The sequence below is a fragment of the Panthera onca genome, chromosome X, assembly GCF_046562875.1.
Source record: "Panthera onca isolate mPanOnc1 chromosome X, mPanOnc1 haplotype 2, whole genome shotgun sequence".
In the NCBI taxonomy this organism is placed as follows: Eukaryota; Metazoa; Chordata; class Mammalia; order Carnivora; family Felidae; genus Panthera; species Panthera onca.
Window position 1 is genome coordinate 81,494,734 of NC_138357.1, and position 12,151 is coordinate 81,506,884.

At 42.3% G+C, this 12,151-nt stretch overlaps 1 protein-coding gene and 1 non-coding gene across 2 annotated transcripts; both read left to right on the plus strand.

Annotated features, from left to right (window-relative positions):
* Positions 1-726: 726 nt before the first annotated feature.
* Positions 727-852, plus strand: LOC145714787 (U6atac minor spliceosomal RNA). The gene has a single exon (XR_014136994.1). It is a non-coding gene; the product is annotated as a U6atac minor spliceosomal RNA (small nuclear RNA).
* Positions 853-6,310: 5,458 nt separating this feature from the next.
* On the plus strand, positions 6,311-11,769 carry USP51 (ubiquitin specific peptidase 51). The gene is given in 2 exon segments (XM_081794252.1): positions 6,311-6,704; positions 7,226-11,769. A coding segment is annotated over 1 exon segment (2,109 nt). The 5' UTR covers positions 6,311-6,704; positions 7,226-7,272; the 3' UTR covers positions 9,382-11,769.
* Positions 11,770-12,151: the final 382 nt, after the last annotated feature.

Genomic DNA, 12,151 nt, shown 5'->3' on the forward strand with positions numbered 1-12,151 from the left:
CTCATACGTAGAATTTAAGAAACAAAACAAACAGGCATAGGGGAAAAAAGGCAAACCAAGAAACAAACTTTTTAAAGTTTTATTTATTTATTTTGAGAGAGCAGAGCACAAGCAGGGGAGGGGCAGAGAGAGAGGGAGGGGGGCAAAGGATCCAAAGTGGGTTCTGTTCTGACAGCAGAGAGCCTGACACGGGGCTCAAACTCAATAACTGTGAGATCATGACCTGAGCTGAAGTCGGACACTTAACCGACTGAGCCACCCAGGTGCCCCCAGACTCTTAATTATAGAGAACAAACTGATGGTTATTAGAGGGGAGGTATGTAGGTGATGGGTTAGATAGGTGATGAGGATTATGATTGAACTTGTGATGAGCACTGTGAGTTGTATGTAAGTGCTAAATCACTAAATTGTACACCTGAAAACTAATAGTACATTGTATGTTAAATAAATTGAATTTAAATAAAAACTTAATAAGAACAAAATAAAACAAAGAGCTGAAGCAAATAAATAAGAAGAAGAACATAGCTCTGTGTCAAAATTTCTGGAGGCTCCAGGGCTAGCAGTCCCTTCTTACCTGTGTGATCTGTAGTCAATGTGAAATGATCCCTCCATTTTCCCACCTTTAAGGTATGGATAGCAATATCTACCTCACATCACAAGTGATAAGATACATTTTAATGGGTACAGAGAGAAGAGCACATAATATGCACTTAATTGTTTGTAATAGCGTTTTATGAAAGGAGAGAAGGTTAGCATTCCCCTTGACAAGGATGAAAGAGGCCCTCAGGCCTGACAACATGCATACAATTAAGGCACTGCCACCTATTTCGTGGCATCTCACCAACGTTTTTGGGTTACATTAATTTTGTAGTATATTTTATTAACCCAATATATCTACAGTATTATTTCAACATGTAACCAATGTAAAAAAAAATAAATAAATGGTTTGTAATAAATTTGTCCACTAAGCAAACAAGGTAGTTAGGGCATTATGAAGCAAGAACAGTCAGAATATGGAATTCAGAGAGGTCTACACATATACAGGGAAAAGGCCTATGCCTTTATTTTCACTTACCTTTAACTTAATTTGAGCATGTCTTTCAATTACTAACCTAGGCAAGGAACCACAATAATGTCACCAATAAAGACTTTCATCACATTACATTTGTTTCACATTTCTTAAAGTATCATTTATGCTTATCACTTTGAAATTATGATAGTTATGTGCTCGCTTCGGCAGCACATATACTAAAATTGAAATTATGATAGTTATGTCTATCACTAGATACTCTTATTTAATGTATTAATAAATAAGCATATATGTTATCAAATTACAATCTTTTTTTAAAATTCAAAACCATATTTCAATATAATAAATTTCAGTTATAATTCTATTCATTTAATTTTATGCATTTATAAAAATATTATTCTCTTAAGGGAGCTACAGGCTACATCTAGCTGCCAAAGGGACCCAAGGTGCAAAAAATTTGAGAATGTCTGTGCTAGGAAGTGTTTTGAAGTGAGAACCCATGGGGAAGGAAAGGGATTGAGCTGACATACTGAATGTTTTCATATATGTTATCTCACAGACAGGGACAATAGAGAGGCTTCCATGGTTGAAGCACTGGAGTCATGGAGGGCAGAAAGTGAAGATGAGGTTGGACATCACAAAAAACAACAGGTGTTGGCGAGGATATGAAGAAAGTGAAACCTTCTTACATTGTTGGTGGGAACACAAACTGGTGCAGTCACTCTGGAGAGCAGTATGGAGTTTCCTCAAAAAGTTAAAAATGGAACTACCCTATGATCCAACAATTGCACTACTAGGTATTTACCCAAAAGATACAAAAATACAGATGTGAAGGGGTATATGCACCCCAATGGTTATAGCAGTATTATCAACAATAGCCAAGCTATGGAAAGATCCCAAATGTCCATCAATAGATGAATGGATAAAAAATATGTGGTATGTAATACACATACACACACAATGGAATATTACTCAACCATCAAAAAGAATGAAGTCTTGCCATTTGCAACGACATGGATTGAGCTACAGTGGATTATGGTAAGCGAAATAAGTTAGTCAGAGAAAGACAAATACCACATGATTTCACTCAAATGGAATTTAAGAAACAAAACAAATGAACATATAGAGGGGGAGACACAGGGAAACAAACCATAAGACACTCATAAAGACAGAGAACTGAGGGTTGATGGAGGGAGGTGGGTGTGGGATGGGATAGATGAGGGATGGGTACTAAGGAGGACACTTGTTATGATGAGCACTGGGTATTGCATGTAATTGATGAATCACTGAATTCTACTCCTGAAACCAATACTGCACTGTATGTTAACTAACTAGAATTTAAATAAAAATTTGAGGGGCACCTAGGTGGTTCAGTCAGTTAAGCATCCAACTCTTGATTTCAGCCCAGGTCATGATCTCACAGTTCAAGTTCAAGCCCCACATCTGGCTCTACACTGACACTGCAGAGCCTGCTTGGGATTTTCTCTCTCTCTCTCTCTCTCTCTCTCCCTCCCTCCCTCTCTTTCTCTCTAAAACAAAATAAACCTAAAAATATTTTTTAAAAAATTGAAAAAAAACTCATAATAATAACAAAAAACATAATAACAAGAAAAAAGATGAGGCTGGACATATTTATGGGTAGGGAAAGTTGGAGTAAGTTAGAAATTTTAAAAAACCAAGAGGCTACAGGGAGTCACCATGGGTCTGTGGGCAGGAGAATGCACACAGCAGTGTTGTTTGAAGCTGTTGCTTTGGAAGGCTGGAGGTAGACCAGCTAGGAGCTGAGGCACAGGGAAGAAAGGGAGCAGAAGAAGGGATACAAAGGAAAAGGGGGCAAATGGCTGGCAGACAACGTGGGTCCCAAAAGACCTGAACCCAATCCACAGCACTCTTCCTGCAAACCTAGTCAGGGGCAGGCAATGGCTACAAGTCTGCCTTTTGGAATGCTGGCCTCAAAGAAGTGAGGTGATTGAAAAGACGCCCAGATTGGGAGAAATATTCTTTCTTTTTGAAAGGCTTGTTTTAAAAGTCCTGGGGCACCAGGAGTACAGAAGCAGGCTTTTTGCAGATATCTCTCTTTTCTATTCTACTCACCCCAGATACTACAGCATCTTCTGTGGTCAGAAAAAAAAAAAAAAACAACAAGAGATGCCAATACCCCTGGGAAACCAGCCACATTGGAAAAGTTTCCTGTTACTAAGGTCTTGACCTATGGGTTTTTATACAATAACCCACAACAGTTGTTTTCAAAGTCCAGTCCCCATACAACAGCATCAACATTCTGCACCAGCATTAGCTAGTCAATTGTCAAAAACAAACTACTGGGCCTCATCCTAGTTACACAGCTAGAAAATGAGTCAGCATTTCCATCTAGGTCTGCTATCCCAGAAATAAGCCAAGTCTTTTGTTAGCCATGGGTGAGCAAATGCCCTTACCTAGGGGGAAAAAAATTCCTTCATAAATTAGTCTATAGTTCTAAAGAGCTTTTCTTCCAGGTACTTCTACATGATTGAGATTTGAATATGTTTTCCAGTTCCACTTCAACAGGACACCTTTCTTTGTAGGTGGTCTCTTCATGACAAAGGGGTGAGGGGCTAGGGCAGGGTCCAAACTGAGGGACCTCTTTAGAGAGGATCCTCTTTAAAGAGGCTGGGTCCAGAAGGGCTCTGTCTATAAAGTGCTGCTGTATTCTGAGGGACACCCTCCAGATCTGGGGGGGTCAGAGAAGACCTCCTGGAGGAGGGAACATTTGAACTAGGTGTAAAACAGGGACACTGTAAATCAGGAGGGACACTGGATCCTTGGAGATGGGTCCAGAACAAAGTCAACTCTGGGGATGGAACTGGGGTAGGACACCTGGGGTTACTTCATGGAACTCTGATGAGCTACCCTCTCTTCCCATTTTAACTAACCCTCAAGGATTTATTGTCAAGAAGTGGATCAAAATCACAAGGTTTGGTATGGATGGAATAGGCAAGTATGGGGGGGGGGCAATGACTGGCTGTTCTTTGGGTAAGGGTGGCACTGCTGGGACTTCCAAGGAGGTAAGCTCCCTCCTTACCTCACCCTAGATTTCTGTCAAAGGAGGAATGCACAAGAGAAAGGGTAATTCAGATGGAGGAAAAGAAGTGAGGGAGATAGAAGGGACTTCCCTATAAGCCACCAGAGGTTTTCACCTTCCTCTGTGCCACTCAACCACTCACCAACAGGAGGGCATGTCATTGCCTCTGATACTGCTTCCCCTCAAAGTCCTCCTGAGTACCCACTGGTGACTCCATTTCTGCTTCTCTCACCTACTGCTTCCTTGTATGTATGCTCTTACACCCTCTGGTGCAATCTATCTAAATCCCAAGTCAAAATCTTTAACATTTATACAAGGCCAATTTCCATGATGTTGGAAAACCCTGATACCCTTGCTTAAAAGTCCTTTGTAAACTCCATAGGAAGACAAACTAATCTGCCAAAAGGCACCTCAGTTTGAACAGGTCATCCCATCTCCTGAGGCTCCTCTAATGCAGCTTAGCTGCATCCAGAGAAACGGAAAAGACTAGCCAGAAAACAGTAAGCCTCCCCTCTCTGGTGTAAAGTCATGGCAGTTAAAGTCTTTCCAGTCAGCCACACGGCCATTAATCTGACTTGGGGGCCAAGTATCTGTGAACCGGAAGCCTCATTAGGATTTCTGCTAAGGGGGCGCCTGGGTGGCTCAGTCAGTTAAGCGGCCGACTTCAGCTCAGGTCATGATCTCGCGGTCCGTGAGTTCAAGCCCCGCATGGGGCTCTGTGCTGACAGCTCAGAGCATGGAGCCTGTTTCAGATTCTGTGTCTCCCTCTCTCTGACCCTCCCCTGTTCATGCTCTGTCTCTCTCTGTCTCAAAAATAAAAATAAAAAAAAAAAAAAAAAGGATTTCTGCTAAGTTGCCATGAATTTATGGTAAGAACTGCTAAAAGGTCAAATCAACCCTTTTCTTACTCAGGGAAACTGAATTGTAGAAGTGATATATAGCTTGCTTAAGGTTACAAACAAAGCTAATAATGGTGGGAAAGTATAAGAGCATTGCTCTCTTGTCTCCCAGGCAAATGTTCCTACAAACATATTCATCTGAAGACTAACTCTTATTTGAACCTCTCAACATATAGTCACTTTGGGCTACAGGACAGTTATGGTGGTTCTTTTCTCCAAGATCATGATGATCTGTGCTCACTCTGGAAATTCATACAGATTGCTGAATCTCTTTGATGTCCTAAAATCACTGACATTATTTTGGGAAGGCACCTACAAGATACCAATCCTGAGCCTGAGAGAACTGAATCCTTATCCTGAGGTTGAGAAAGGAGGTGCATGACTGTCCCAGAAAGATTAAATGTAGCATTAAACATCTTCAATGATAAGCAGGAATATTCTATGGATAGGGCAGGAAGGGCAACAAGCCCCAGAGATAGCAGCTTTCACGGAGGTTGTGGCCTTGGGAAGAAAAAATCTGGAGGACACAAATCGTTTTATTCTGTATTTCTCACAGCACAATTTAGCACAGTAATACAGTTATGGGATCTGTTCATGTACACTTGTTAAGTGTGTGTTCATATACATGAACTGGTTAGGAGGGATAATTCAGTGAACTGAGCAATAACTTTGAGAGAATTTGGAAAGACAGTGTTCTCCTTTTCTGTATTCTAAGTACCAGGCATTGTGCTATACGCAGATTTTAAGATGTGGACTGAGAAATAGGTGTGAAAGAAACAGGTGACTTAAGGAACTTTTACTTTATATATACTATGATTTAGTGTTCATAACAGGTTAGGATTATTATTCCCATTTTTGTTTAACAGATGACATAACTAAGGCTCAGGGAAATCAGGTGTTTTATCTGAGCTCACAAAGCTAGCAAGTGCTTGGGATCTCCTATCTAGGGCCTGAAGCCCTTATGCTTCCTCTCACCACACTCCAGAATAATACTCCTCTCTCCACTGAGTTCCCAGAGATCAATTTTTGATGGTTCCCTGAGGGATTCTTGCCAGAGAGTTGCCCTTCCTGCAACCCCAACCGCCACCCCAATGAATCTTTTTTATCTGCAGAGTCCGGGCCTGGAGCCAGGTGAGACCAGAACCTCCATTTCAGGGGCTTTCTCTAGAATCCGTCGCTGTGGTTACCTCCAGTAGAATCTGTTTCAGGAAGAGGTCTGACCAAACCGGACAGCGGTGCCATTCATCACTGCAGGAGGGCAGAATCCGGGGCTGGGGGCCACACGTCGAGAGGGGAGGGGCCAGGGGGCGGCCCCCTAGTGACCAGCCCTGAGGAGAGGTCAGGAGAGAACGTTGGTTGAGGAGCGCCAGTACAGCAGCAGCTGCTGACGTTCTGTATCACGCGCCTGTGGCCCAAGGTAACCCAGACCTATAAGCAAAGAGCGGAGCCGGGGGCGTTGCGGGGACGAAGGCGGGAAGGGGCAGAGATCTTGGGGGTCAAACACTGAAGACAGGGGCGGTGAACGCGTGGAGGGCGTGAGAGAGTCCGAATTCTCGGAGGAATAGGGAATGAAGGTGCTGAAGCAAGAAACGAGGTGTGAGAAGGAACACAAGTGCGAAAAGAGCGTGAGAGGGCGCAAGAGTTTGGCTGACCAAAAGACAGTGCCCTTGGAGGCAGCGGCAAGGGTGGAACATACCCAGTCCCAGCAGCATAGGTAAGGTGGAAGGAGCTCCATTCCAGGGAGGAGGAGGACACTTTCTTTCCCTGAGCCCATTTTCCATAGGTGGCCCCCTTTTAGCAATTTTTAAGGTAAATTTTGACCCCAGTGTGTTTTTAGAATAAAAGGAAAGAACGTCAGAGGAAGCTATGCCAAAGTGAGGCTGCGCAAAGCGCAGGAAAGTCAGTTAGAGGGTGGCGCCTTTTTTAAAAGAAGATTCCATCTCCACCCTAAAGCTCAGGCCGTACCACACCCCACCTCCACGTTTTCCTCCCTCTGTCCTCCTCCCTTTCCCCCACCCCAGCCCCCCACTCCCAGCACGATCGGATCGCTTTTAAACCAGGTAACTGCTTCTGTCTCCTCAGCAGCTCCGGGAGCCCCTGAGTAGAGGGGGTGGAGCCCGCATTGGTCTCTGGCTGAGCTCATGGTGGGAGGGGTCCTGAGGGCGCTAATGGCGCACCGCCGCCATGATGCTGGCCAGATCATTCACAGAAATCCCTGTCTCATTCCATCTACAGTCGCAGCTCCATTCCAGACCTTTCTTCTCAGGCCGGGCGGTGAGCTGATGGCCCAAGTTCGGGAAACTTCCTTGTCTTCCAGCTCTTTGGTCCGCTAGAGCTCGGGCGGTGGGGGAGGAGCCTCGCCCGAGGAGGTGGCTGAAAAGGCGGGGAAAATGGAGAAGGAGGCGGTGGGGGAGGCAAAGATGTGTTCAGGCCAGGGAGCTGAGGAGGTGAAGCTGGAGCCTTTACAAGAGCGTAAGCCTGCTTCGGAGGAGGACTTGACGTGGAGTGACAGCGGCGGCGATAAGGAGGTGCTCCCTTCAACCCCACCTCGCTGTTACAGCAGCTCTTCTCCCCTTTGCCCGCGCCGCAAGCCCCGCCCTCGGCCCCAGCCCCGGGCCGGAGCCCGAGCCCTGCCCGGGCCCTCGGCCCCACCCCAGCCTCCAGCCCCTCAGCTTCTGACCCGGCCCCAGAACTGGCGCAGATCGCGGCGTAGATCCCGGCCTGGGTCTAGGCCCCAGATGCTGCAAAGCTATTCTCCTGACCTAGGTGGCTCTGCGGATCGAGGTGGCTTAGGGGACTGGTTGCTGGAGGTGGAGTTTGATCAGGGTCCTACAGGCTGCTCTCATGTGGAGAGCTTTAAAGTGGCTAAGAACTGGAGGAAGAACCTGCGGTTGATCTACCATCGTTTCGTTTGGAGTGGGACCCCAGAAACTAGGAAACGTAAGGCAAAGTTGTGCTTCTGTCATGTATGTAGTACCCATATGAACAGACTCCACTCTTGTCTCTCCTGTGTCTTTTTTGGCTGCTTTACCGAGAAACATATTCACAAACATGCAGAAACAAAACAGCATAATTTAGCTGTAGACCTCTATCATGGGGTTATATATTGCTTTATGTGTAAGGATTATGTATATGACAAAGACATAGAACAGATTGCCAAGGAAACAAAAGAGAAAATTCTGAAATTACTAACTTCCATCTCAACAGATGTTTCTCAACAGCAGTGTATGACATCAGGTGTTGAAGAGAAACATTCAACCTGTGAGTCAAAGGAACAGGAGCCAAAATTGGTGAAACCCAAGAAAAAGAGGAGGAAAAAGTCAGTCTGTACTGTAGGCCTGAGAGGGCTAATCAATCTTGGGAACACGTGCTTTATGAATTGTATTGTCCAGGCACTTACCCATATTCCTTTATTGAAAGATTTCTTTCTCTCTGACAAGCATAAATGTGTAATGACAAGCCCCAGCTTGTGTCTTGTCTGTGAAATGTCTTCTCTTTTTCATGCAATGTACTCTGGGAGCCGAACTCCTCACATTCCTTATAAGTTATTGCATCTAATATGGATTCATGCAGAACACTTAGCAGGATATAGGCAGCAGGATGCCCATGAGTTCCTTATCGCAATATTAGATGTGCTGCATAGACACAGCAAAGATGATAGTGTTGGGCAGGAGGCCAATAACCCCAACTGCTGTAACTGCATCATAGACCAAATCTTTACAGGTGGCTTGCAGTCAGATGTCACATGTCAAGCTTGCCATAGTGTCTCTACCACAATAGACCCATGCTGGGACATCAGTTTGGACTTGCCTGGCTCTTGTGCCACATTCAGTTCCCAGAGTCCAGAGGGAGCTGACAGCACAGTGAGTAGGGATGACCACATACCAGGTATTCCCTCACTCACAGATTGCCTACAGTGGTTTACAAGGCCAGAGTACCTAGGAAGCAATGCCAAAATCAAATGCAGTAGTTGCCAAAGCTATCAGGAATCTACCAAACAACTCACGATGAAGAAATTACCTATCGTGGCCTGTTTTCATCTCAAGCGATTTGAACATGTAGGTAAACAGAGGCGAAAGATTAATACTTTTATCTCCTTTCCCTTGGAGCTGGATATGACTCCATTTTTGGCCTCCACTAAGGACAGCAGAATGAAGGAAGACCAGCCACCGACAGATTGTACACCCAATGAGAATAAGTATTCCTTGTTTGCAGTGATTAATCACCATGGAACTTTGGAAAGTGGACACTATACCAGCTTTATCCGGCAACAAAAGGACCAATGGTTTAGCTGTGATGATGCCATCATCACCAAGGCTACCATTGAGGACTTACTCTACAGTGAAGGGTATTTACTGTTCTATCACAAACAGGGTCTAGAGAAAGAATAGTCTTACAAGACACTTACCAGAAAAACAAAGGAAATGAATATACAAGGATCCTGAAATGACACATAAACCTACCTGGAATGGACAATGACAATACCCATACAACAACAAGCACCTCTTGAAGTTTCGCAAAAACCTACCTGGCATTGACAATGACAAATAGCACCTATATGACAAGTAGCACCTTGATATAAAGAACCTATTTTACCATGGTTTATGGGTCTGTAAGAGGAAAAAAAAAAATACTAACTAGTGACCATTCAGCCTTAAGAAATAGGGTGGGGGGGAGAAGAGGTTGAAAATGGTCACATAAAACATAATTAAATGAACACATTGTTTTAGATGGGGAGAGTGGGAATGGAGATGTTCCGCCACTGCTGTATGTCATTTGTTTCTACAAAAATACCATGTGAAATCAGGGAGTATTTGTACATCAACAAAAAGCTTCACAATTGGTATTCTAGCTGTGGCTGATTAGTCAAATGGTTTGAAAAAAAGAATATTGAAAAAAAATTTTTAAAGCCTTACAAGAAAATATTTAAAAAGAAGAAAACTTTTTTTTTAATTTTAAAAGAAAATGTTTCTAAATGTTGAAAAATTTAAGTTAAATATTTTAAAAGAAATTTTTTAAAATTTAAGTTTTTTTAATTTAAAATTTCAAAATTATTTAAGGCTTAAAAATACATTTTTCTTAGTTTAGAAAAGGTAAAATGAATAAAACAAGGACAAAGATAAAAAATGAAAGTTTACAAAAAAGTTAAAGTGAAATTTAAAGTTTTAGAAGTAAAAAGTTAAAGGGGAATGGAGCTCTTAAAAGTTAAATAAAATGTCTATATTAAACATTTTAAATTAGACCATAAAATACACGTGTTGAAAAATGAGAAGTTAGCAAAATTCATGAAGAGCTTAAGAAATAAAATTTCCAAAAATATAGAATGGGATGAAAATTCAAATTTAAGTTTACAGAAATATTTTAAAGGAAGAAAATTTAGAACAAGACAAGAAGACAAAATTAACTTTTTTTAATTAAAAAAAAATTAAGGGTGCCTGGGTGGCTGTTGGTTAGGCATCTGACTCTTTATTTCAGCTCAGGTCATGATTTCACAGTTCGTGGGCCTGAGCCCCAAGTCAGGCTCTGCACTCACAGTACAGAGCCTGCTTGGTATTCTCTCTCTCTCTCTCTCTCTCTCTCTGCCCCTTCCCCACTTGTTTTTTTTCCTCTCTCTCTCTGTCTCTCTCAAAATAAATATACAGTAAAAATTTTGAAAAGGAAAAAAAATAGAGAAAAAGGAATTTTAAGATATATAAATAACCTTAAGGAAGTCCAATTTGAGAGATTTAAATAAAAACTAAATAAAAAGGATTAAAAATTTTTAAATATAAATAAAAATAAAAACATTTTAAATAGAAAAAAACAGTAAAATTTTAAAAAAACAAGTTTATTTTTAATTTAAACATTAAAATGCATACGGGTATGAAAAATAAATGGTGGAGATAAGAAAAACAAAACAAAGGGTTTGTGAATATTTTTTGAATATTATGTTGACACATACATAGAATTTGAAAAAAAAAATAGTCTTAACCATCATTTTACATCCAATTGTGAGATTGCTGCAAGGCTTGAACTCTAGCCTGCCTTCCCCTTTCAGGTTCCACACCCCATCTGATTTTTAAAGAAGTAGAGCTGTTTCTTAGGAAGAATCAACTGCATCTGAAAAAGATGAATAGTAGGGACTCTCTCCCATTTAGAACTGCATTATTCATACAAATTCTTTGCTACTGAAAAGTGGTTCTTGACAATTTAGTGGCTTAGGGATATTAGATCACAATTTAAGCTCTGGCTTTGATGTTCAAGCCCTATGACCTGATTGAGGAAGTGATAGGGACCCATATCTGAGAGCATACCATCTTCTGCTCTCCCTCTTCTCTCTCCATAGGCAAACAAGACCTTTAAATTTCTACGGTAGAGTACAGTAGAGCTTTGTACTTGATGGTCCTACTCATTCCTTATTCTCTCTTTTTTTTTTTTCCTTTTTCTATTATTCATGCCTGGTTCCCTGAACCACTTATTTACCTACATTTCTGAGTGCAGCCTGTAGGGCTCCTCTTGACTGTTTATCTGGTGGCTTCTATTCCTCCTTCAAGAATCAACTCACAGATGACTTCTCTGGAGCCTTTTCTAAATGTTCTACAAAGACATAAATTGGAAAATTGTTCCTCACCCCTCTATCCCTCTCACTGTGCCTCAAAGTACTTTGTCTGTACCTCAGTGATATTCTACTGTGATTCTACTGGAGCTTTGTGATTGTCTGCCCCTCTGTACTGAGCATTCTGCTAACAGGGGGCCAAGCCTTATTCATTTCTGTGTTAATAAATGTTTGTTGAATATGAGGATGAGTTCAGTTATTTGCTCTATTCACCCTCTCAGTAATGTGATCTCACCCATTTTATCCATCAAGCCCTCATTAAGTGCCCTGTGCTGTAATACAGTGTGATCAGGTTTGTATCTTTCCCAAAAACAGTGTATGAAATGCTACTTAGCTGCAGGGGATGGCTTACCAAAGTAGGTGCTCAGTGAGGAATAGCCAGGTTATGTGGAGGGAGTACCAGGAACAATGCAAGAAAAGAGCACAAGTGTGAGAATTGGTGGTCCTGAGAGAGTGGGTGGTGAGGGGGACCGGCAGTTGAAAGTGAGACTGGGTTTTATGGCATGTTTGTGGCAACACTGTCCATCACCACAGTTTCCCTGAGCTTCCCACAGTGTCTCTCACCT